The sequence below is a fragment of the Acinonyx jubatus genome, chromosome C1 (genome assembly GCF_027475565.1).
Source record: "Acinonyx jubatus isolate Ajub_Pintada_27869175 chromosome C1, VMU_Ajub_asm_v1.0, whole genome shotgun sequence".
Lineage (NCBI taxonomy): Eukaryota > Metazoa > Chordata > Mammalia > Carnivora > Felidae > Acinonyx > Acinonyx jubatus.
In genome coordinates, this window is record NC_069381.1 from 206,983,198 (window position 1) to 207,010,064 (window position 26,867).

Sequence of the window (26,867 nt, forward strand, 5' to 3'; positions counted from 1 at the left end):
GTATTTACTGAGTCCCTTCCAAGACCAGGCTCCATATTCAGGAGGAGTGATTGTGAGGAAACACAGACCTAGCCCCTTCCTGGTGAAGCTCACCACATAGTGCAGGTCTAGGGACCCTAATTGAAAATCACAAAGCATTGTAAATAGCCACGGCAACAAGTGCTCTAAAGCAGAGGCATGTGTTACTATGAGCACCTATTACGGGGTCTAGCTTAGTTAGGCAGGACAGGGAAGGATCTCTGAACACCCAGACATTGAGCTGGATCTGAGGGATGAGAAGGGAAAGAGAAGGAAGTCCCTTTTTGGAAGCAACAGTGCATGTGCAAAGGTCCTGAGGTGGGACAGAAGAGAATATAAGGCCCCGAGAAGGAAGTGGGGCTGGAGCAGTGTGGCAGAGACTTAAGGTGGTTCCCCGGGGCACACTGGAGCTGTGGCAGGGTGTGGAGACCTAGCATGGCCTGCAGGAAGGAGGCCCCTTTCAAGGAGCTTCTGGGCCTCCCAGATTTTCTTTCAGCCTTAGAGCAATGGGACATCACTGAAAGGTTTTAAGCAGGGGGAGGAGTCTGGGGAGGCCTGAATCGCATTAGCATTTTGAAAAATCACTCTGGCTGCAGCTTTAACATCTCTGAAGGTAATTTCTGCTTCAGGAGCAGGGTCAATATTCAGTTACGGGAAGCAGAAGCTGGTGTGGCATAGCCCAATCTGGGTTTGAATCCCAGCTTCTTGCTTCATTTCCAGCGTGGCCTTGGGCAGGCCAGCATTTCAGAGCCTCAATTTCCTCAATAAAATGGAGATAATAATACCTCCTTCCGCGTTGTTATGAGGGATAAGGAAATTTAAGTAAATAGTCTGGCCTGACATGCGGCAAACTTCCCTTGGGATCTTTTAAAAGTGGAAACCTGCGTGGATGTGACACAGAATACGAAAAGGCCAAAATTCAGCCCATCATATGGACTTGCAACTTTACTTGGAGAAAATATTTCGGACTTCAACTTCACCTTCCACCCAGATGGATGGTCTGGAAACACCTTCTCCTGCTCCTTTGAACAATGCGATAGCGAAACAACCACTTATTAAACTGTTTGTAGAAAGGTGCTGCAGCCACGCCTGGTGACTCTGACATTTATCGGATGATAAACCATAGAAAGATGAAGCAAGCCATTGGCTGTGGGTTAAGTGCATTTGTTGGTGATGAATAACAGTCTGCTGGGTGTCATATTTGGCCAAAGTGACGCTGGTAAGTAAGCCTCTGTTTTGATCAATCCACGCTTGGGCATTCTGGTGCTCTCATCTCCCAACCAGCCCAGGCCCTGCTGTGATGGCACTCCAGATGACTTTAAGTCAACAGTCTTGGTCGGAAACACTCAAGGGCCAACTTTCAGAGGCTCTTGCCGGCCAGTGATGATACTACGTGAACACCCAGGATATGAAGTATATCAACTGTGCTCCAATTCTGGAGTTGGTAATGACATTGACAAAAATACCAATCGCACACAAAAATATTGATCACCGTTGCAAGGTGATAGGAAACCAATATATTATTTTGAACATCTGTGTATAAAGGACAGGAATCAAACATTGATCCTTTGTGACGTAAACTGTGCCAGATACTAGCTGAAATCTTCCAGCTGACACACGGAGAAGGAATGACAGAGTTAGATTATCACCACTGTGTAACCCTTAACATATGAATGAATCTAGACATTAATCATCAATGGCTGCTAACGTCATAAAAAGATAGAAAGGACAGCCCTCCCTCCCTCCCTGCATTATGTGCCTCCTGATGGAAGAACACAAACCCATATATGACCCAATGGCAATGTGGGGATTAAAATAAACTATAAAAATCTTTTTTTTTTTAAACGTTTATTTATTTTTGAGACAGAGAGAGACAGAGCATGAACGGGGGAGAGTAAGAGAGAGAGAAGGAGACACAGAATTGGAAACAGGCTCCAGGCTCTGAGCTGTCAGCACAGAGCCCGACGCGGGGCTTGAACTCACGAACCACGAGATCATGACCTGAGCTGAAGTCGGACACTTAACTGACCGAGCAACCCAGGCGCCCCTATAAAAATCTTTTAAAAATATCAGTGAGAACCTTGAACACCTGATGGGCTATTGCATGATTTTAAGAAATTATCATTAACTTTTTAGGTGTACTAATGCTATTGTGGTTAGGTTTAAAAAAAAGAAAGTTGCTATTTTGTTTTTTAGCAACACAAATTAAAATACGTGCAGATGAATAGTGTATGCCTGGGAAGATGAGGGCAGAAAGCACATTAGCCATGAGCTCGTGATTACTGAAGGTGGGCCCCAGACTCATGGGACTTTGATATTTTCCTTAACAGAAAGTTAAAAAAAAATCCATTGACCGATCCAAAATCTGTTGATCACTTTAATATTTAGCTATTATTAACAGTATTATATTAACATGAAGTCTCACCTGTGCGATGCATCCAGGCACTTTCATGGGAGGTCTGGGGGCTGGTGGGTTCTATCTTACTCTCCCATTCAGGAGCTGAGTGATCTTGGAACTTCAGTTCTCTGGGTCTCCCTGTACTCCTTCAGGAACCGAGGAGCAGGGGTGATTTCTAACATCCTGCGGGCTGTGTGCTTAGAGGGACAAAGAGATTTGGGTCCTACAGTCTGACTGTCTGGGTTGGAATCCCAGTTTCCCATTTGTATCCTACGGTAAATTTGCTTAATGCCCCAGAGCTTTAAAGATGGAAAGAACAATAATGCTTACCCCAAAGGGATCTTGTGAAGATTAAATGAGATACTGAATGCATTCATTCCATGAACGTTGGGCACTTTGCTCCCAGCTCTGGGAAGGGGGGGTAGGTGGAGTAGTGAAGAAAAGGCTGGGGCCAGGCTGTTTGGAGCCCAATGGGAGGTCCCAGACGACACCCAGCAAACACTAAATAAGAAGGAGGACTTCAAACAGCTACAACTATGAAGAAAACCCAGGAGCGATTTCATGGAAGGCTGCTTTCGGGGAGGTGGGTGGCAACATTAAACGGGTAGGTTGGGCTGAGGAAGGTTGCCTGCCTTACAGGCATAAATCAATTGATTACATCTCTCTCGACCACGGTTCCACATTTGGCGATGTCTGAGGATTTTTGGTGGCCGCAACTGGGGGTGGGGTTGAGGGGGCGTTCTGACATCTAATGGATAAAAGGCTAGGGACGCTGTTCAATATTCTCCAATGCAATAAGACCGCCGCCTCACCAAAACATTATCAAATGCAAAATGTGAATAGTGACAAGGCCGAGAAACCCGAATATAGAGCGGACAGCAGGGTAAGGGGTCAGAAGGCAGCTTGCGGTGTCTGGGGTACAAACGGAAAGCCAGCGTGGTGGAGGAAACCAGGATGGGGAGAGAGGCAGGTTGGGGTAGGTGAGGGAGCACCTTTTGGAGCACGGTGAGGAAGTTGGAATTATCCCCAAAGCAGTCGGCAGCCCCTGGGAGACTTTTGAGCGGGGGAGGAAGTTAACTCAGGTAATAATGCGCTTAGCACATACAAGCTCTCTAATAACTACAGTCCATCGCTACCATCACCTGCGTATCTTTGCTACTTTGCCCCGGCCCAACTCCAGGCCTCTGCGCGGCCGCAGTAACTAACTCCTCCTGGCCAGCAGAGGGCGCCGGCCGCCACTTGGCCTCCGGCCGCCCGGGGCGGGCCTCCTCTTGCCGTCTCCCTTCCTCCTCTTTTCCCCTCAGGAGAAGTCGGGAAGGTGGCGGCGGCGGCGGCGGCGACGGCGGTTGTCCCGGCCGGGCCGGTTGGTGTGGCCCGTCAGCCCGCGCTCCGCAGCGTCCGCGCCGCGCCCAGCGCAGTCGAGTCGAACCGGGGCGGCCAGATCCGGCGCGGGCGGCGCGCGCTGACGGAGGGCGGCGGCCGCGGCCAGGGCGGCCCGTGGGACCGCGGGCCCCCGGCGCAGCGCCGCCCGGCTCCCGCTCCCGGCCCTGCCGGCCTCCTCCCTCGGCGCCGCGGCCATGGCGGCCAGCGCGAAGCGGAAGCAGGAGGAGAAGCACCTGAAGATGCTGCGGGACATGACCGGCCTCCCGCACAACCGAAAGTGCTTCGACTGCGACCAGCGCGGCCCCACCTACGTGAACATGACGGTCGGCTCCTTCGTCTGTACCTCCTGCTCCGGCAGCCTGTGAGTGCCGGGCCGCCGGGCGGGGGTGGGCCCTTCCCCGGGGCTGAGGGCCGGGGGAGCGGGGGCGCCGGGCGGCGCGGGAGGCCGGCGGGGGCGCCCGCTTGGGCCGGCGGTTGGGGCGCGGGCTGGCGGGGAGGGGCGCGGCGGAGGCCGTGGGGCGGGATGCGCCCGGCCCCGGCCGCCGGGCTGGGGATGCGCGCTTTCGGTTTCTCGGGCCGAGGGTCCCGGCCCGGGGCAGCCTTCGTGGGTGGGGCGTGGGCGAAGGTGGGGTCAGGAGGGGGCGCCCGGGGCGAGCATCTCTGCGCCCCGCGGAGCCGGCGTCGTCTCCCTCGGGCCTCTGCTCTCCGGGGCGCTGACCCGATGGGGCTGAAGGGGAAAGACCGGAGGAGGCTGGGGAGGGCCGTGCGGGTCTTTTGTGTGGCCCGCTTGGCGGCGGCCGGGGCGCGGAGATCCCCGGCGAGGCACCTGCCGGGCGCCCGCAGAGAGGGGGTGGGGGGGAGAAGCTAGGGTGAGAAAAAGCAGGGACGCTTAGGCTGGGCTTCCTCCCTCCTCCCCCCGGGTCGAGAGAACCTAGGTCACTGGGACAAAGCAGGCACTTAGGAGGAGTAGCAGGATTAAAACGTCTTGGTGGCAGAGATGTGAATCCCAAGGGAAGAAGTTCGAGAGGCTTAATTGCTAGAGAGGGAGGCAGAGAAGCAGATGGGAGGTGGTGGGGTTTTAGTTTTATGGTCCAAAGAGAGTCTTGAGTTTGGGGGAAGTTTGATGCAAATAAGGTACCGACTAGAAGCTGTGTCATGGTATCTGGAAGACTTGTCTATCAGTGTCAGTATCTGGCTGTATACAGACGGGGAGAGGGGACGACAGCATTTTGTTGGAAAAACGGAGACTACGTCTTGAATTGTTTGGGGTGGTTTGTATTTGTTCTTCTTCGCTTCATTAAGCTTTATTTTGATAAGGTTTTTGTCACTGTGAACTTTCCTTTGGAAAGTTTGCAGATGATTGTGGAACTGCCGAGCTGCTTTTGGGTACTAATTACCTTGGCAAAGTGGTGGTCACTAAATATTCTTAAAACCTTTGTTGTACCAAAACATCCACTTGAGTTCTTCATTGGTAGCATTCCTTCAAGTAGAGTAATTTGGGCCCCATCCCCCCCCCAAAAAAAAACACCTTGTAAGATTAATACTGAGGCAAAGTATATAATAGATTAGAAAACCCATGTTTAGAAAATGCAGGACGTGCCTAGCAGCCCACAATTCGCTTTCCCCCCTTGGGCAACAAGATGTTATTAGCCTTCCATGATGTTAATTCTTCAACAGACATTTATTGGGTGCCTACTGTGTTTTGTGTGAAGCCTTGGGGTGTGCTGATGAGTACAGCAAAACCACTGTGCTTTTGGTGCTTACACTGTAGGGGAGATGGTAATATAAGTAAATGAGAGAAATGTCAGGGGTAAGTATGCTAAAATGTATGTGATAGGAGAGACCTTGTTTGAAACGTTACTATTTATTTTTAATTTTTGTTTTTAAAAAAATTTTTAATGTTTGTTTATTTTGAGAGAGAGACAGAGAGACAGAGTGTGAGCAGGGGAGGGGCAGAGAGAGAGAGGCCCAGAATCTGAGAACCCGTGTATTGTAAGATCTTGAACTGAGCTGAAGTCAGATGCTTGCTTAACCAACTGAGCCACCCAGGTGCCCCGAAAGGTTACTCTTAGATTGTAGTCAGAGAAGCACTCTAAGAAGTTGGTAAACAGTAATATTATTGAATTACACAGAATTGTAGAGCTGGGTGGTATCTAGAAGAAAGTCTGGTTCACACTTCGCGTTTACAGATAAAGTTAAGTGACCTGTATTGGGCAACTTTGGTTCTAAAATGAAGGCCCACAGTCTGGTGATTTAAATGTATTTGGCTTCTCTTATGTGCATAATGGTAAGTATGTTCTGCTTTTACTAAGCACGAGATCGTTTGGTACATGGGAAATACTTGGTTTGGAAAAAAAATGTCTATATTTACTCTTTTGAATTTCTGACATTTCTCTGTAGTCCTTCATAAGTATAGCAGGGCAACATTTAGTCTAGGCAGCAAATGTTTAAGATCAACAAATATTTACAAATTTCTTCCTAAAAGCCCACATTTCAGAAACATTCTATGTAGAAGGATATCTCACTATGCTGACAATTGCTTATTTTAAGGAATTTAATCTGTGATAGATAGGACTTTATATCTCCATTCGCAGGTGATTCTGCATATATTTATTGCTCAGTTGGTCTGTGTCACATACATTATGGGAGGCAGCGGTGTTACTTGGATCCTACTGTCTTTAAGGAGCTTGTATTCTAACTGTGTAAACGTAGTGATGATACGTTGTAATATTTCCTTTCTCTAAAAACTATTCATGAAATATGTAAATGGATAGAGAAAGCTTCACAGAAGATTTGATTTCTGAACAAAGACTCTTAAAGGCAAGATCCATGTGGCTGGCTGCTTCATGGTGTTGAAAGAACAAGTACTTGTGAGCTAGATAAACCTGATCTTGAATCCTGGCGCCATTTATTACCTGTGTGGTATTGAGAATGTCACTCAGTCTCCTTGAGTTTGAATTTTCTCATCTGTGAATAGTGAGGGTAAAGTTTACCTTGTAGATTTTGGATGTAGATAAGTCTTCAGTGTTAGAGATAACCTGTTTAACATCTCACTTGATGCCTGGTACATAGTAGCTGCCCGGTAGATAGGAGGGATTAACGTGGGGGAAAAGCCATTCCGTGAGTGCAAACAGTATGTGAAAGACATTGAAATGAGAAGCACCCTTATAAAAATCTATCAGTTTGGATTCTTCAGATGTGACTCAAAACCTTTGTTCTGAAGGGAGGCTTCTTCCAGGGGCTCGATGATGTTGCCTAGATTTCTCTCAACCAAAGTTGGCTGCTCCCAGCCCCTGCAGCTGGGTGCTGCCTTAATTCCCGTCAGTGTCCCAGCTTTTCCAGAAGTTCTGCCATTCACTCGGGCATGTAGCTACCTTGAACTGGTGCCCTCATTGGACTCACTATCCACAGTGACTTCACTGGGACAACAAGGGTCCCCAAATAGAGTCGTCACATCAGAAATCTGGGATTCTTGGGAAGGAAAGAAGAGATGCGGGATCTGATGGCTACTGCAGAAATATTGAAGGGACAGGAGCTCCTAAGGATTTCTGTCCTTGAAAAGCAATGATAAAGGTAAATAATTTGAGGAGAATAAAATAACTATTGAGTTTAATGATTATTATATGTTTGCTATGTAGGTAACATGGTATATTTGGAAGAATACGAATTTTGAAATCAGATTCCGACACTGCCACTGGCTTTGTGACTTAGGGCAAGGTATTAAGCAAGGCCACTGTGTGCACATTGTCCTGGATCCTTTGGGAAACCTTGATGTGCCTAGAAAATGCTGATATGCAGTAAATGGTATCTACTGTCATGAATTCTAAATTTTAGAGGTTAGTCACATATCCTTTATTATTCATTTAGGGGCATCTTTGTTTACACAAATTGAATAAGCATCTTATTGTTTATATTGCTAGACCCTCAGAATCTTTTCTTTCCTGATGATTGTCATATACCTGTTTGATGCTCATTCAGAGTATATGACAATTCAAATTGTGAAACTTTAAATGTAGATGGTTATACTATTTATTACTGAGCTAGAATGGGGGTATTGTAACAGATTGATTTGTCACTTTCTTTCTGGTCCTACCTGCAGAAATACTTAAAATTATGAATGGACACTCCATTACAGCCAACAGTCAAACATTGCCTTCATGTTAAGGAGCTTTTAGTTGATTTAAAGACTAGTTTTAGACCAAATTGGGGTGGCTGGGTAGCTTAGTTTAGCGTTCGGCTTCAGCCCAGGTCAGGCATGATCTCAAGGCTTGTGAGTTCAAGCCCCACATCAGGCTCTTTGCGGTCAGCACAGAGCCTGCTTCGGATCCTCTCTCTCCCTCTGCCCCTTCCCTGCTCATGAGCTTTCTCTCTCTCAAAAAAAAAAAAAAAAAAAAAAAAAAAAATTGGGGGTGCCTGGGTGGCTCAGTTGGTTAAGCAACTTGAGCTCAGGTCATGATCTCACGGTTTGTGAGTTTGAGCCCTGCACCAGGCTCTGTGCTGACAGCTCAGAGCCTGGAGCCTGCTTCAGATTCTGTGTCTCCCTCTCTTCTTTGCCCCTCCCCTGCTCATGTGCTCTCGCTCTCTCTCTCAAATATAAAATAAAACAAAAATTAAAAAGACTAGTTTTAGACCAAATTATTTAATATTGGCATAATCAGTAAATAAGAATTGTTAGTCTTTAAAAAGTAATTCATGTTTTTCAAAAGGTTTAGATAAGATAAAAAATAACATTTGAGAAATACTCTGTCCCTTCTAATACCAGCTATTTTATGTGGACAGTGTATTTAAAATGGGAATTTCAATAGGTGTATAAATGTAGCTTGATACTAACGTATACTTTATTAATTTTGTGTGTATTTTGACTCATGGTGAATATTTTAAAGTTAGATGAAAAGGCATCTAGTTTGTTTTTATACAATTATTAACATTAGAGTGGATTGCAATCAAATAGTCTTTTGGAGCTCTGTTTATAATAGTCAGGATCTTACGGGATTACAGTGGGCAGTGATTTGTATCTTTAATTCCTTTTCCATTTTTTTAGTACTCTAATGTGGCTGTATTCAATGAGATGTTTTGAAAATTTAGGACAATTTCACATTAGTGTAAGTGGGAAGACCATGAGATACTTCAATTATGAAGGACATGATGTTTTTAAGCAAATATTCATTAGGTTCCCAGCACTAGTACATGTGTTGGGGATACAATTCAAGTATTTGTTGAAATAGAAAATGTAATAATAATAATAATTATTAGTAACATTTATGGAGTGCTAGCTGTGTGTCAGGCAGGATTCTAGTAACAACACGAGGAAAGTACTGTTACGTTTATCATTTATCGAGAGCTGTTTAATATAATAACTTGGTAATCCAGTTGGCATGGTATTTGGTAAATATATAGTTTAATTGAAGATTATGTAAATAATGACACGTGAATTGTTTCGACTACAAATTGTAAAATTAGCATACATTCTTTTTTTTCTAAAATATTTTAATGTTTATTTTTGAGAGAGAGAGAGACACACACACACACAGAGCATGAGTGGAGGAGGGGCAGAGAGAGAGGGAGACACAGAATCCAAAGCAGGCTCCAGGCTCTGAGCTGTCAGCACAGAGCCTGACGTGGGGCTCAAACTCACAAACTGCGAGATCATGACCTGAGCCGAAGTTGGAAGCTTAACCAACCGAGACACTCAGGCATCCTTAGCATACATTCTTAGTGCTTTGTTGTGATACTTTGGTTGATGTTGGGATCCAGAACTAATGTTGAGTCCACTGCTAGCAAATGTATAAAGGTTTCCCATGGATTATTGTAAACTGTTTTGAACTCTATATTTTGGGGATTTAAATGGTAGATTTTAACTTCGTTGGATTTTAAAAGCAGGACAGACAGTTTATGGATGTATCATGCATTTTTACTTCATAGCTATGCTGTTCAAAAAAACTTAAAGGAACTTAGTTGCAAATGTGTTTTCCCAACTTTGAATTTTGTTCAGAAACTGCTGTTGTGTATTGTGAGTGTAATGGGAATATGGTGCTGTTTTGAATTTGGCCTATCTACACTGCCATGAATGAATTCTCTTACTATTTTCTATACCTGAATTGTAATGAAAACCTCCTATCCTATGCATTTAGGATTGATAGTGATTAGATTCATTAAAAATCAATTATGTATGTATGTGTGCATATGTATATATGTTTTTATATACTTAGTTTTTTTTTAATGTATAATTGTTAATTTGTCAGAGTTTTTTGTAACACCTAGACTTTTCTTTGAATGTGGTTCCACTGACTAGATTCTTTGTCCCTTTGCTATAACCCAGACTCACATTGTGTTGTTTACAATATTTAGAATTTTTTTTTTAATGTTTATTTTTGAGAGAGAACACAAGCGGGGAAGGGGCAGAGAGAAGGAGACACAGAATCCGAGGCAGGCTCCAGGCTCTGAGCTGTCAGCACAGAGCCCCACGCGGGGCTCGAACCCACGAACCGTGAGATCATGACCTGAGCCGAAGTCAGACGCTTAAGCGACTGAGCCACCCAGGCGCCCCACAATACTTAGAATTTTAAGTTGCTTTTAAAGCAAGTTGAGTGCGGGATTGTTCTCGATCTTCTCTTCAGTCTTTTACAATTCTTGTCTACAGTTAAACAACAAGTTTTCATAGTGACTCAATTAAGTCTCCAAAATACTTCGTTTTTATGGAAACAATTCTCATGTGTCGTTATTTTACATAATCTTTAATCAAAGTGTATATTTACCAAATACTGTGCCAACTGTATTACCAAGTTGTTATATTAAACGGCTCTTGATAAACATGAAACTCAGTTGGAAGGAGCAGGAGAGAGCCGGCCTCCTAGCTGGGAATGTTTGTTGTGCAATAAGCATTTGCTGTAGGTAGGTTGTTCAGCAGGGAGGAGAAACATGGATTCCTCCAACAAATTGATGAAGGGGGGCTGTTCTGTAGTTTTGTGAGCATCTTCTGTCCTGGGAAAACTCATAAGCATGTATGGTATGGTGGCATCCTATTTTCACCCTTTTCTAGACGATGTGCATAATGCTCATATTCTTGAGAAAGTCCTGTGGAGATCATCAGAACTAGGTGCCGTTACTCTTCCCATTGATCCCCCTGACTTCTCAATGTATTTCCCACTTTACACAGTCAGAGTGGTAATTGGTTAGGAATACCCACCGTGGATTCCTCTAAGGTGTATAAAAAAAAGGTAAATCACTCATAACCTGGAGTAATTAGTAGCAGGTTCTTTGTGACATCCTTTACAGGCCCACACCTGAGAACTCTTGTCTTAAGAGTTGGATGATTGGATGTGATTAGAAGGAAATTCGTAACTTGCTTTACGGTAGCGATGGGAAGCTTGTTTGAGTTGTTCGAAATATGAGGAATGACAGTTTTTTTTAAGTTGGAACATATTTTTTCAGACTCCTGAGTAAGATGTAGTCTCCTTTTGATTGGAACCATACCGTTTCAGAGAGAGGGAAGTCATAAATACACCTTGCTTTTATTCTGGTTGCTTCTTTTAAGAGGTACATTAACTGCAGCATGCTCTAAGGAATTTTACCAGGATGATAAGCAGATTTAAAACTGCAGGAACCAGAAGTAAAGACGGGTGGGTTGGGGAGCTGTATATATGGTCACTGTCTTTGGGTAATTTTAAGGCCTGTATGTGGAAGAGGTAATAAATTTATTCTCTGGGAGGAAATGGGAGACGTGTATGGAAGTTATAGAGAAGCATACATGTTTACAAAAGGAAGAGAGAAGTTTTTTGTAATTGTCAGATTCTAAGAATTCTGTTCTTCCCCCATGTTTTGTTAAACTGTGCTAGCTCTTTGATGGGGAGAGTATTAAAATCACTGCAACTAATAATGTGGGAAAACATGAAAACTCTTCCTCGTTTCTGTCTTCAAAGCTTTCTCTCCTACACAGTGAATTTTGGTAGTTCTAAAACAGTTGTGTTCAGTAGGTACGTCTATAAAAAGATCGCTAGTGTCTAGTAGAGAGACTTGATACCTTTGAAATTTAAAAAATTCCTCAAACTTTTTCATCAAAGAAAACAACCTGTAAATTGTATGTCAGTTAAACTTGGCTTTGAAGAGCAAGGGCTCTTTGTATCGATTCTTTTTTTATGTTTCATTTTTAATTCGGTTTTAATGTTTATCTAAAGAATACGTGCACATAATGTAAAAAGGGAAAGGCTTATAACGAACAACAGTCACCTGTTCCCTTCCTCCATTTCAGATTGTCCTAGACTGTGACTGTGAACTCTTGTCTCTGCCCTCCTTCTGTGTTTACCTTAGTATTTCTAACTAACATAGTTACAGCTATTGGAAGTTTTTTTTTTCCAGTGTTGGCTTTATATATTCACTTCTCTGCTGTACAAAGAGGAAATAAGGATTTGGTCCTCAGCACTTCTCTCTCCCTTTACATCTACTGTTTCTACCTCTTCCATATAATGTTATCACCGTTGTTGCTTAAATCATTATTTAGTGTTTGCCTTGTTGCAAGTATGTACGTATTCTCAGCTGAGACCTATAGTATATTACTACTATTATTTTCTTGCTTATACAAACTTTTCCCTGAAGTTTGTAATTGTTTAGTTCTCTTCATTTGTTTTCCACGTATGTATCATTAATATATCCCCAGGTAAATAATCTTTGGCTGAGGCATAAAACTTCTTTCAATATGATCAGACGCTTCAGGTACCTTTTTTTTTTTTTTTTTTTTATTGATAAATCTTTTCTGGGCACTTCTGTCATCTTCTGGCCTGGTCATGCTTCTCTCTAGACCTACTATGCAGTGGTCATCCTGGGACTTTTCTTCTGCCTTCATTTTGGAAATTTCTTTTTCATGTTTAACCTGTGTTAGACCCTCTCTTTCCAGGAGCCCACATCTTCATTAGCCTCCTGATAAAGATCAGTGGGAGATAGTTTTGAGAGCTGTATGACTGTAAATGTCTTATTCTGCCATCATTTTTAAATTAATCGTTTGTCCCCATTCATAAGGGTGGAAATACTTTATCCTTGCAGTTTTAAGGCATTGCTTAATTGTTCAGATCCTCAGTATTGATGTTAGGAATTAGGAAGTCTGATGGTATTCTTCGTATTCATCAGTAGACTGATGCAGCCTGCTGATTCTTCGTGTCCCATTTTCCCCCTCCCTCTTTGGGAGTATATGTGATCTTTTTTTCTCTTTTCTTCTTCTTTTTTTAATCCCTGCTGTTCTGAACCGTACATTGAAGTATTTTGGTTAGGTCTTTTGTTCATTATTTTAGCCATTCTTTTGGACTCGTTGGTTTGGAAATCATGCTTTTTTAGTTCAGAGGTATTTTCTCCAAAATTGTTGTTGGTGACTGAAAAAGAGCCTGGCTGCCATTTTTCTAGGATCCAAGTTGAGGAAGAAGACTAGAGGCACATAATCTATCATTCAGTTTGTAGAAATTCCCAGTTTAGTTCCTGGTTTTTAGCATGGTACCTAATAACAGTCCTTAGTCTATTTGGATAGCCTCTGTGGATTAAATTTTCCTTCAGACTTCTGCCTAGGGCCTGGTAGGGGTAGTCTTGTGGCTGTAGTGGAACTGGGAGTTTATTTTTGACCCTATGTAATCCCCAGCCCCACCCCCGCCAGCCTGCCTGCGATTCCTTTTGTGAATCTTTAAGGGGTTCTATAATGGGAATGATCTTCTAGTTGGCTTCTCTCTGAAGGAGATTCTGTTTTGCTTTTCTTGATTCTGCAAAGTCAGTTACTGCTGTTATATTCACTTTGTATCTTCCAAATTCTGTTGTTAGAGAACTATCGTATACTTTTGGCCTCCTTTATTCTCTGTTCCTCTGTCTCTTTGTGAGTTAATACCATTTTATTCCTTTGCTTTCATTTCAGTGAAGTTTGGAGAGGTTTGTGAAGACATTCTTGGGTTTTGTCCACTTTTAACTGGATACCTTAATTAGGTTTAAATTGTTACTTGAGTATTATTTTTTTTAGATGTTTTGCATAAGTGTTACAAGTACCTTTTACAGACCGTATTTGTGACTTTCAACCCCCCCTCCCCCCAGTAAAAAAAAAAAACAGGTGTGGTTTACATCGTGTGTGTGTGTGTGTGTGTGTGTGTGTGTGTGTGTTTTCAGTATTTTTAAGCTGGGTTCTGGATAGACTAATATTTTGGAATATCCAGTACATGTTAGTGCCTTGGCATCCACAGTTTGTAGAATCTTGATAACCTGTTAAAGTTGTCTTCCATCTGCTGTAGATTTTAAAGGTATAATTTTTTTTGATATGAAACATTATTTATATGTAATATTTTTACTACATAACTAGGATTGGGATAGATCTAAATGTCATATTAACTTTATTACTTTATATCAATATTAGCAACTGCATAAGTTTCCACAGGCTATTAAAATATTTTAACCAGCTTTTCCCCCAGGGGGAGAAAAACAATTAATAAAACTGAATAAGTGTTCCTATTCACCCAGCACACATTGTTATTTGAGTTGAACAAATGGCAATTTGCAAGATTGTTTGAGGCATAGTTAAGAGCAGCATACTGGTGGACATACGGAATGAGTCACACCATCTGGTTACAGTCATACCTGGGTGGTGGTCGTTAAAACTAAAGCTCCTGGGGATCTGCATATGACTTAATTATACTGTGAAAACATATTGGGCTCCACCAGTAGGTGACTGGAACTTCTTGAAACCAATTAACTGGTAAACATGCTTTCAAAATATCAATACTGCTGTTATTAAATGAGTCATTACCTAATTTTTTTTTTTTTGCACTAAATTGGAGACTTAAAATGTGTATTTTAGGATTTGCAATGGGTGGTACTTCAATATTGGCACTGTAAAAAATAATGTGGCTTACTTGCTCAACACTTTCATCCAGTAGTTATGACTAATATCATTACAGTAAAATGTTTTATAAACACTGAATTCACATGACAGCTAGACTGGGCTTAGCAAAAAAGGGAAGTGGCAGCAGCTTTCACAAATCTACCTTTAAAGTGACTAGATAATTCAGTTTTGATCAGATTTCATTCATTTAAATGATCAAACTTGGTAAGTAGAGAAGAAGGTAGGTCCACTAATGAGAAAAAATTTATTTTAATTAGTGTAAAAGTTGTGGTTACCGCGAAGAGTAACACGGAATTAGGACTATGGTGTTTTATTTAAGTTAGTGCACATCACTGTTAACGCTTTTGGTGTGAGTCTTAACGTAAGGGTAGATTCCTGTCACTACTGCCACAATCAGCACACGGGGCTGTTCCACCATCCCCAAGACTCTTCTTAACTCTTCTCTGTTCCTAACCCCTGCCAGCTGCCTGGAGTTCTCCCAACACTGATTTTTCTTTCCGATAATGTCAGGTAAATTGTATCATAAATACATAACTTTGTCAGATTGTCTTGTCTTCGTCACTCAGCATCGTACCTTTAAGATTAATCCAAGGTAGTTACATATTCCAGTAGTTCGTTTCTCCTGATTGCTGGTGAGTATTCCATTGCTGGGTAAATAAAAGTGGGATTGCTAGGTCATTTGGAAAGTGTATGTTTAATTTTTTTTTTTTAAATGACAGCTTTTCTTTTGATTTTCCCTTTTTAAAAAAAAATGTTTATTTTGAGAGAGAGAATGGCAGTGTGAGTTGGGGAGAGGGACAGGGGGAGAGAGAGTCTTAAGCGAGCTCCATGCTAAGTGTGGATCCTGAGGTGGGGCTCGATCCTGTGACCCTGGGATCATGACCTGAGCAGAAATCATGTGTCGGACACTCAACTGACTGAACCACCCAGGGGCCCCCAATTTTCCCTTTATACTATTTGGGAAGCTGTGAATTCCATGTACTTTTATGGTCATCATTGAAATTTTGTTCTCCATACTGACATTCTAGAGTTAATTTTAACCTTCCCCTAATAACTTAACAGGGTCTTTGAAAATACAAAGTACTCTCACATAAGGGGTATTGTTGATGAGATGTTAAATTTGTCTCTGTTCCACCTCATAAATCAGGTGTGGTTTTTGTGTTTTTGGTTTTGTTTTTTGGGTTTTTTTTTTTGAGATTTACCTACGTGTTTACCAGTATCTTTGCATCTCAGGATCTTCCTGGCGTCATTCTTCTTTTTAAAGTGTATACAATATGCATTTCTTCAGTGAGAATCTCCTGGGGGGTAAACTCTTGGTTTTTGTTTATGTGAAAATACTATTATTTTGATCTTATACTTCAGAGATAGTTTTACTGGGTTCACAACTTATTTTTTCTCACTACTTAAAGATAATGTTTGTTGTCTTTGGTTTCCATTGAGAAGTCTACTTTCAGCCAGATTTTATCTTGACCTTTTCTTTCAGACTGCTTTTAAGATTTTCTATTTTTGAAATTTAAACAAAATGTTTCTAAGTGTGTATTTTATTTATCTTGTTTCTGATGAGCTGTAATTCCTATATCTGTAGATGCATGCCTTTTATTGGATCTGAAAAATCTCAGCCATTATCTCTTCTAATATCCCTTCTCCTTATTTTTTCGATGTTCTCTTTCAAAAGTTAAGAGTATTGATTAGATATGTTAGACCTCCTCGTATCCCTTTTTTTCCTTTTTGTCTTTTTTTCTGTCTCCCTGTATGTCTGTGCTGCTTTCTGGGTGGTTTGTTTCCTGTCTTCTAATTCACCAGTTTTATTTTTTGGTGTATCTCATCTCTCTACCTGCTTTGTTGAGTTTTTAGTTTCTACATTTATAATTTTTCATTTCTAAAAGTTCTGACTTTTAAGTTGCTTGGTTATTCTGGTAACTACACATATCTTGTTTATTTTTATGCCATCTTTTATTTATTTTGATGTTTCTTATATAGTGTATTTATTTTCTGTTTTGTATTTGATCACTCCAGTATCTAAAGTCTTCGGGAGAGGTAGGTATAAACATGTCGTTTCTACCGACAAGCTTAGTGGTATGTTTTGTTGTGTGATGATTTTTATTGTAACCTCATAGTTTATTGAGCTTAATATTTCCAAATACCGATAGTATAAATTGGAAGTGCATTGCTCCTGAGAGGATTTGCATATTCTTCTGCTGGGAACCTGGGATACTACACCTGGAAACAGTTTTATTTCTCTTCCAGGGTCTTGAGTTTAACAGGTCTGTCTCCGTTTCAGCTCTCTCATCTGGCCATAGCTCTTGTTGATTGGTGTTTGCCTTCTGAGCAACACTGCATTTTGTGTATGACATGGGTCACTTTTCTGGTTTCAGCTCAATTTTTAATTTTTTTTTGCCTTTTGGAAGGAATTCTTAGAGATTTTCTTTCCTTTCTAGAAAGCTCAACAATAGGTTAACAGTTAGGGTTTTGTTTGTTTGTTTGTTTTTGTTTTGTAACTTATAGAGTATCTATCATATTTTAGCAGAGGAGACTTTTCAGAATATCCGGTCTGCCATACTATTAGAAGTAGAAATTGGATGAGATTAAATTGCCATACTATTAGAAGTAGAAATTGCATGAGATACTGCAAAGTGTCAGTATAGGTACTTTATAAATACTAATTTCACTGTGCCTTATTTAACTTTTATTTTACCACCAATTTTGTCAGCATGCTTGACATAATAAAGTTGTTTTTTGGTTTTTTAAATTTTTTTTGGTGGATACTTTCCACAGTCTTTTCTAATTTAAATTTAATATATAATATACAAATTTTAAACTGCTATATTTATTTTGTTACTTATCATTTCATAGGAAAAAGTATTCATTTCTATTTTCTGTTTTTCTGAAAATATGATGTTAAGGGAAGATTTAACTTTGTTGTTGTATATGGGGGAGAATGTCTTATGGAAGATTAAACCTGTAGGGGTGCCTGGGTGGCTCAGCCGGCTAAGTGTCCAACTTCGGCTTAGGTCATGATCTCACAGCTCGTGAGTTCAAGGCCCGCGTCAGGCTCTGTGCTGATAGCTTGGAGCCTGGAGCCTGCTTCAGATTGTGTCTCCCTCTCTCTGCTCCTCCCACACTCGTGCCATGTCTCTGTCTCTCAAAAGTAAATAAACATTAAAAAAAAAAAAAAAGATTAAACCTGTAGAAATTGATACTCAATAAAGATCCAAAGAAATTCCAGTAATTTCTTTTGCTTGGTAATTAACATTTGGCATATGTAGAGCAGTGATTCTCAACTGGAGGCATTTTGTGCATTAGGGGAGTTTTGGCAATGTCTGGAAACATTTTTCATTGTCCCTTGTGGTTTGAGGATGTACTGATATTCAGTGGGTAGAGGTTGGAGATGCTGCAATCCTACAATGCACAGAACAGCCCCCTCACAATAGTTACCTGGCCCCAAATGTCAATAGTGCGAAAGTCGAGAAAACCTGGACTTAGAGAAATAAAGTGAAGATAAGGTGTTAATGCTGGTGGTATATTTGGGAGGAAAGGCTTTCCAGGCTTTTTTTTCTTTTTTCTTTTTTTAGAAAAACTGGAAGAAAGCCTTAGGAACACTGTTTTCTCCTTCCCATATTTTCTTTCTCTAATTCTTAAGCACTGGCATTCACATCTATACAGCAAGGACTCAGAGTCCAAACTTTTTGACTACTGCTACTAATCAGTTGGACTCTCTCATTATTTCTTGCTGTTTTTTTCCCCTATTATAGAATAATACATATTCATTGTGGAAAACTTGGAGAGAATAGGAAATTATACATAGAAAAAAAATCATCCTATCATTTATATGCAAGGACTGTTAACATTTGGGGGTATTTGGTTTGTCTGTTTTCTTTGTAGATAGATTTTATGTAGTTCTGAGAATACTATGTAAGTTTCATCTTAAAAAATTAAAACATAACCATAAGTATGAATAATGTTTAGTGTTATTGTTATTTATGTAACCACTTCCCTTTGATATTGTAGTGTTTCTGATGTTTTCTTATTATGAATAATGTTTGATGAACATCTTGTATGTAATTAGTTAGCTGTGTTTCAAATTCCTTCTTTAGAATAGATACTTAAAGAGTACTTATGGGTCAAAAGGTGTGAGTGAGGTTCTTGCTAACAAATTGGTGAATTTATCCTACCATAGTGTATGAGACCACCTATTTTCATTTTGGACTTAATCACTTTTTTTAACCAAACTATTACATTAAAAAAATTGTTTTTAATGTTTATTCTTTTTTTTTTTTTTTTTTTTTTTTTTTGAGAGACAGAGAGACAGAGTGTAAGTGGAGGAGGGTCAGAGAGGGAGGAAGACACAGAATCTGAAGTAGGCTCCAGGTTCTGACCTGTCAGCACAGAACCCCTCGCGGAGCTTGAACTCATGAACCGCGAGATTACGACTTGAGCCCATGTCAGACGCTTAACTGCCTCAGCCACCTAGGCACCGCTAACCAAACTATTTTATAAGCCTTTAATATCTATACGAAGCTTTTGGAGGCCAAAAGGGGAAAATCATTGTATATCCTTGCATTGAGACTAGAGTTAATCTGCCTGAGTCAATGGAATATAAAAGAGCAGTTAGAGAAATCAACATGAACACATGTAAAGTTTCCTTGGAGCGACTCAATTTATGTAATTATTGTGGTGTCGCAAAATTGTATCTTCTAGTTGTGCAAATTGACTCCTATTTTAAATGCACTGAGTCAGCTCACTTAAAGAAGTCCTAGAGTAAGTGTTGTTAAGTAGAAAAAAAATGTCCTTTCATAGTTTGGTTATGAGTTCATTGTGGTTGTATTTGTTTCATAAGTTCAAAATTTTGTCACTTATTTAAGTAAAATGAATGCCTTCTTCATGCATAAACCGACCCTGTGATACCATAGGGTCTTGAGATCTAGGAATGAATTAGCTATACACTGTACTGTCATGAGATTACGTCTGTAAAATAGAACTAAAAATGAGCTTTAGAAAGAAAAAAGAATCGGGTTTCCTCATTTAATGAGTTGAGAAATACAGGAGTAGAATTCTTTGCTTGAAAATTTTCTTATCCAAAGCATACCCCCTGGTAAGCAGTGTTTGACACTTCCTCATTAGGAAATTATTCCTTTGCCTTTTCCTTTTTTAAAAAGGATACTGTAAGGGAGGTGGAAAGGTGAAGGGTTGACTGGAGCAAGGACGGAGGTATTAGCAAATAAGGGGAGACCAAGTTGCTAAGTGAGAGGGAAGGAGTTGTGGAACTTAAGAGAACAGTAAGTTAATTTGTTCTTAAATTATTTTGAACAAGGTGGGATGTAAATACACATCGTAAGTTAATACGCTTCCCTGAAAATGGTGAATCTAGTCTTGTTCTCATAATACAGATGAATCGGAAAACAAAGCGTATTGCTTTACATGAATAATGACTTTCCTACATTTTCACTTTTGGAAATTTAGGAGATGTTTTTAAACCCTTAATTCGTGATTACACATTTACTTGAAACTAATTCATACTGTAGTTGTTTCTTCATTAGTTAAGTTTGAAAGTTTTACAAGGATGAAATTGCTGTGTTCGATTTCTCCTACTGTGCAGTCCTTATTTCTGTATCTTATGACTTAACCAAGAGCTAGAAGTAAACGAATTAGTTTAAAACTTAAAAACAGCAACAATACCCAACTTAACGTTTCCCCAACTTCAAAACATGAAACCTAAAGTGCTCTGTCATAATTCAAAGCATTATTTGAAAGATGTGCCATCTATCTCTGACTGTTCTGTCAGGGAGCGAGAAGGAGCAGGACATGAAAATTGAGGAGCGTCTGTTAATTCTGAGTTCCTTACTGTTTTGGCTTATAATATTGTGAATTTGTAGGGTTATTGTATAATATTTAATTATTCGGAATGTTTCCAGGTTACTTTTGAAAGACTTCTGGCTCATATATTATTTTACATCTTTGTTAAATCTCTCAGCATAGGAGTCTGCAAGATGACTGTGATAAATTGTGTAAAAATATTAATAATCTGCTCTAGACCCTGGGTTCCAAATGAGGCCTTTACTGGAGGACATGACTCAAACGTAATTAGATGAAACTTTGCATAGATTACTTGTTACTTTGCATAGATTATTTAACCCTTATTTTTGTGGGTTGAGTAGGTCACTTTGGGCAAAATGTAAATAGTCTTTATTCTTCTTTGAGTGCATTTCTATTCAGTTTTTTACGTGCATTGTAAACATCAAGAAGCGCAGAGATAAAGTCCTTTTAAGGCCACCTATACAGAAAAGACTTTAAGGTTGTAAAAGAACTTAACAGGCATTTTTAATCTTGAGTCCAGGCATTTCTTGAGTCCCTTTATGTCTCTTCGGTTTCGTCTTGAATGCTTACTGCCTTCTGAGATGATTGAAAATATCCTTTTATGATAACTTTTTGTTTGAATTGATGGGAGAGGTGGGACTTCATTCTTACAGGTTAATCATTTCCAGTTTTCTTGGGTTAGTTTTCAGTTTTCAAATCAGCCTCAAGCTTAAAGGTAGTAGCTATTTGATTAGAATATTTGTATAGCTCCAGACCTCTAACAAACCATTGTCATTTTCTTAGGAAATGTGAAAATATGTAAATGATTAATTGCTTTTTGAATTCTTTACCATAGAGCTCTTACGTAGTCCTGTCCTTCCATTAGAAACACACTAAAGCAACTTTTGTATTTCCAAGAAGCTCATGTATTACAGGTACTATGTATTCCTAATTAGATAGTTACCTGAATTTATCTTTAAATATATTATTTAGTGTGAATCTGACTTATCTTGACATATCTATTGTGGAGATTAATAATAAAATAATTTTTAAATACTTTTAGTTTATGGAGTGAACTGTTCTACGTTTAAATGCACTAATTAAAAATGTTTTACATTGATGTGTAATTTTTAAGATATAGTAACTTTGTAAAATATTTTATCTTCTAGGAGAGGGTTAAATCCACCACACAGGGTGAAATCTATCTCCATGACAACATTCACACAACAGGAAATTGAATTTCTGCAGAAACATGGAAATGAAGTAAGTGTTTTTACAATTTTTAACTTTCTTGTTGGCAGTCGTTTTAATAAGGTTTAATAAGTTGTTTAGAATGGTGGATTTCACTGTGGAGGGGTGCTGCCTGAGTGGTTCTTGTCGGTTAAGTGTCCGACTTCGGCTCAGGTCATGATCTCAGGGTTCGTGAGTTTGAGCCCCGCATCGGGCTCTCTGCTGTCAGCAGACACCCTGCTTCAGATTATTTGTTCCCCTCTCTCTCTGACCGTCCCCCGTGCTCGCTCGCTCTCTTTCTCTCCAAAATAAACAAACATTAAAAAATAAAAGATGGTGGATTTCACTGTTTAAAAAGTTATTTTCACACAAAAATAACTTTTAGTAATGTACTCATTTAGTACTCATTTAGTAATGTACTTAGAATTAATATCTACTGCAAAAATACCTTTATCCTGAGGTGAAACATGTATCTAAAGTTCATCAGTGTTGAATGTAAAAGCCATTTTTGGAAGACATCTAGTATGGGGGTAATTGTTAGTGTTTACTTTAAAAAACCAAAAGAGTAAACTTTTGTTAGGCCATTGTGTAATCACCTTTTGCTTGAGGTCCCCTCCTATCTTTTTATTATTTGTTGAACTTTGTGTTGAGCAGGTGCTGGGTAGGGAGGAGGCTGGCAGTGCTGGGGGAGAGCCCAGCATGAAGGGGAGCCCAAGAAGAACTTGGAGAGGAGCTGTTTCATTCTGTTTTAATGGGCTTCCAGCAATGCCATTCTGTTTTGTTTGCTTTCTTGTTTTTAGTTCTATGTTTTTACCATGTGTTCATGAAAGTGGTGATCTGGCATTGAAAAAACTATAAAATTGACCCAAAAAATTATTTCATTACTTCATGGAAAGGAAGTAATTACTTTAGTTATACTATTCTGTTTGCATATTTTTGATATAAGAGACAGAAAAAAGTTGTTTTAGTATTTTATTCATTTTAATTGTTCACCCTCAGAATATATGTAGGCATTTTTACTTGCCTCTCTTTCTTCCTTAAGCAAGTAATATCTTAAACTTGCTTGCCTACTTGTTTCGCACATCTGATTTTGGCTCTAAAACAGCAAAGAGGTATAAATTCAAGATTATGAGATATTTTTAAACGCATGATTCAGAATAGTGAGCACACTTTGAAGTCTCCCAAATTTTGCTGATAAAAAATTATTTTGTGGAATCAAGTTTCAGACTGACGTGGGAAAATCTAAAGCTAGGAGAAAGGGCAGAAGATTTGTAATGACAGTACAGAATAATATATTTACTGATTAAAATATAATTTGAATTGTTTATATAAAGTTTGGGATTAAACTAGCAGTGCAGACTTTTAATTACACTCTTAGAATGTTGGCCTAGTATGGAAAATTTTGGATGTCTGAAATAGGGAGTCAGAAATAAAATATTACTGTTCTTAGATAAAAATCTAATGATCATAGGTAACGTCAGAGAAATAGAACTAAAAAGGTGACAGTCTGTTGGAGAGGCTAGGTAAAAACATCTGCACCTGTCAGTAAGTAGCTAAGGTTAGGTGAAAATTGGCCTCAAAATACAAGATTGATTGTGATAAGAACATTCAACATAAGATCTCCTCTCTGAAAACAATTTTAAGTGTCAATACAGTATTCTCACCTGTAGGCATAGTGTTGTACATTAGATCTCTGGAACTTACTCATCTTGTATGAATGAACTTTATACCCACTGCATAGCAGCTCCCCATTTCCCTTCCCAGCTCCTGTCAACTGCCATTCTACTTTTTGCTTCAGTGAATTTGACTGTTTTAGATGCCTCATGTGAGTGGAATCATACGATATTTGTCCTTCTGTGACTGGCTTATTTCACTTAGCATAGTGTCCTCAAAGTTCACCCATGTTGTTGAATATGGCAGTTTTTAAGATGGACATCAAAATAAATTCAGAATATAGGCAAGGAAACAATTTTAGGCAACTCATATCAAAAAGTGGAAACAGGGATGCCTCGGTGGTTCAGTTGGTTAAGTGTCCAACTTCGGCTCAGGTCATGATCTCGCGGTTCGTGAGTTTGAGCCCCACGTCGGGCTCTGTGCGTACAGCTCAGAGCCTGCTTCGGATTCTGTGTCTCCCTCTCTCTCTGCCCCTCCCCCACTCACAATCTGACCCTCTCTGTCTCAAAAAAAAATTGAAGAAAAAAGTAGAAACAAAATATGAATGTTAGAGATGACTGGAATGGGTTCATGGATTTTAAATCCCGAAAAGAGCCATGCAGACTGATAGGCCACTTAAAGCCCTTGCCAGGGCAGTCACTGTGCGAGGTGCTGTGGGTGTGCGAGGTACTGTGGGTGCAGTTATGGGTGTGTCTCAGAGGCTTAGCTGACGTAGAGCTTACAGTGTAGTTGGAGAGGCAGATATGTAACAGTTATAGCATATGTTAGATAACTAATGACAAGAATAAGAAGTATCAGAAATAATCTGGAAGGACAGATTCAAACTGTGGGTGAAAAGGAAAGAATTGGGAAGATCTCATAGAGGTAAAACATTTAGGACCTGAGCTGGCAGGAAAAGAGATTTGTTCGTTTTTAAGTTTATTTCTTTCTTTATTTTTAAGTGATCTTGACACCCGATGTGGGGCTTGAACTTATGACTCTAAGATCAGAAGTTGCATGCTCTTTTGACTGAGCAAACCAGGCGCCCTGTGGCAGGAAAAGATATTGAAGGCAGAGCAAACACATTGCACAAAGAGAAAGGGAAATTTACTATAGTTCGTACTGTTAGAAAATATACCAACCTTTTAAATACTTGTTAAGGAAGACACACATAGTTTCTTGTGTCCCTAAGAACATCTTAGAATCAAAGTCTTGGGCTAGGTATATTTAATTCTTACTAATATTAACAGTATCTGTGTTCTTAAAAACTTAAGAGGTGCTTACTTAGAAGGTAAGGATTGATACTATAAAGTGCAGGATGGTCAGCACAGCCTAGCAAAAACTTGATAGACTTCCAAGTGCAGGTGCTCTATTATCACTTTATCTTATGTAAACATTTAAATATTAAGTTTAACATGCATAGAGAAAGCATGCAAATGTTAATTTTTCATTTTAAAACATGTTGCCATGTTCCAACTGTGTGTCACTGTGTTTGAGGACCATCCTCAATCACATATATTTTGGATTAAAAAGGCCCTGCCCGTCTTACGTAATGTGCATGAAGGGGTCATACCTGAGGATGAGTGTTTCATCAGTTAAAAGAGAGTATATTGACTGGCGGCGGTCCTGGGGTCTCCTCCCTCCCGGGGTTAGTGTTCTGAGGGTCAGTTAGCTGGTCCTGATTGGAGGGTGCAGACTTACGCAGGTAAGCACGGTGGTTGTTGAATGACTCAGCAACCCGTGTGTTGAACAGAATTCACCTACATTGCACATGCTTTCAGTGTTCTCCAGACATTTCTATGTGGGAAAACCTGTTTACAGTCATCTGAGTGTATAACTTCAATCTGTTGTAATGCTTGCATTACAGTTGTGAACAGCTTGCCAAAGGAAGTCATGCTGCCAAATTCAGGATAAAGAGTAGGAGGGGACCGCCAAGTTACAGGGCAAAGGGCACGGATTCAGGGAATCCGTTTTATTCACCATCAGCGCAGTGGCCTAACACATGTGCATCTCTAGGGAAGATTTCGCTTTTCATTCAGACCCGTGTTAAGAATTGTTCATTGGTTTTGGAAAATCACAGAACTGATGGCAGCACCACTTACGGTATTTGAGTGATTAATAAAGTTCATCTGTCTTGGTCTGCGAGCCGTGGTAAGCAAATACTGTTATTACCGTTTATAAATGTGTATCAAGGACATGCTTAATATTTATTACATTATATCATTAGCTTCTACGGATGTGGTTTACGAAGTACTTGAACATTACTTTAGTGTTCTGAGACTCCTGCGGAGCAGATGTGTATGTTATTATCTTATAGAACATAATGTGCCAGATGTCAGTACAATATTTTTCAGCAAAGCACCTTGTATTTATTATTTGCAGAAATACTTTTGACATTTTTTTCAGAAGCAAAGTGTTTTACAAAAAATTTCTGTATGCTGTATTTACCTAGTAGCACTTTTCTGTCATGATGTTAACTTAAAAAAAAATCTTTAGTTGTTTCCTCCATATATCCTCTTTTGTGATATTGTGGGTAATTTATGGTCCTCTAGCTGAGGGAATTTCACTACTGGGTTAAATCCTGATTATCAAAGTTAATGGAAGCAGGGCTGGTGATCAGTGCTCTAGAAATTCAATAAAAAGAAAATGTATTAGTAATTTTATTTTGAAACATCAGTTTTTCTTTTCTAGGAGCAAATTAACTCTCCTTAATTTTGTTTTAGGCCTGAGAATAAAAGAGTCACTATTGATGCTCCACAGGCACATACAGTCTACATGTAGAAATAAAATCATTTAATAGACAATATTTGATTATTTTTATGCTAGATTATAAAAATAACCCCCAAAACAAACTACTGCTTTAAGAAAGAAAAAAAAAAAACTTTCTAAAACAATTGGCCCATAAAGTAAGGTGCTCTTTTCTCTCTGTTCACATTTATGATGGATTCGTTTTTCATTTTTAAGAGAGATTTATTAATCACCTGCTGTGTACCAAGGACTGTCCCTGGGTGCTAGAGATAGAGTGACAAGCAAAAGCAGACAGGACTTGCCCTCATGTAAAGCTTGGAGTTTAGTGGGGGGAGACAGACAACAAAAATCATTTTTTGCCAATTCCATTTTGGTTTAAGACAGAGAGGGCTTCAGTGGTAGTTGTAGATGCTTTGGGAGTGTGGAGATGAGGATTTTTCAGGACGTTATACTTATGATTAAATAGGCCTTAGTTTATGAGATAAGCTATTGAGAGTTTTTGGGCAATTAAATTGCATCTTTGGGAGAGATTGGGGCCATTTATAACAGGAAACAAACACTGTCACACAAAAAATATTTTTGTTTCTAAAAAAATTTTAAATTCCAAATTCACATGCTCGGACAGTTTTTCTGGAATATCCAGTTATCATTTTATGATACGTTGTGTGTACTCAGTCTACTATGGGTTAAACAGGACACCCCGTGTCCTGTAAACTAAATAAGTGATGGTGATTCTCCACACAGACTCGTGGACTCTGAAAAGTGGAAAGCCAATATCAGAAA

The 26,867-nt window shown here is 39.8% G+C and overlaps 1 protein-coding gene across 11 annotated transcripts in view; it reads left to right on the forward strand.

Moving 5' to 3' along the window:
* The first annotated feature begins 3,846 nt into the window (after positions 1 to 3,846).
* Positions 3,847 to 26,867, forward strand: part of AGFG1 (ArfGAP with FG repeats 1) — a 78,213-nt gene continuing 55,192 nt past the window's right edge. For 10 of the 11 annotated variants that reach the window (XM_027048756.2, XM_027048767.2, XM_027048778.2 and 7 more), the window contains exons 1-2: positions 3,847 to 4,160; positions 21,623 to 21,716. In XM_027048756.2, coding sequence (XP_026904557.1) covers positions 3,994 to 4,160; positions 21,623 to 21,716 — 261 coding nt within the window. In that variant the 5' untranslated portion in view covers positions 3,847 to 3,993. Of the gene's footprint in view, positions 4,161 to 17,454; positions 21,389 to 21,622; positions 21,717 to 26,867 lie in introns of those variants that run through there. The other variant, XM_053215888.1, reaches the window with a different exon arrangement.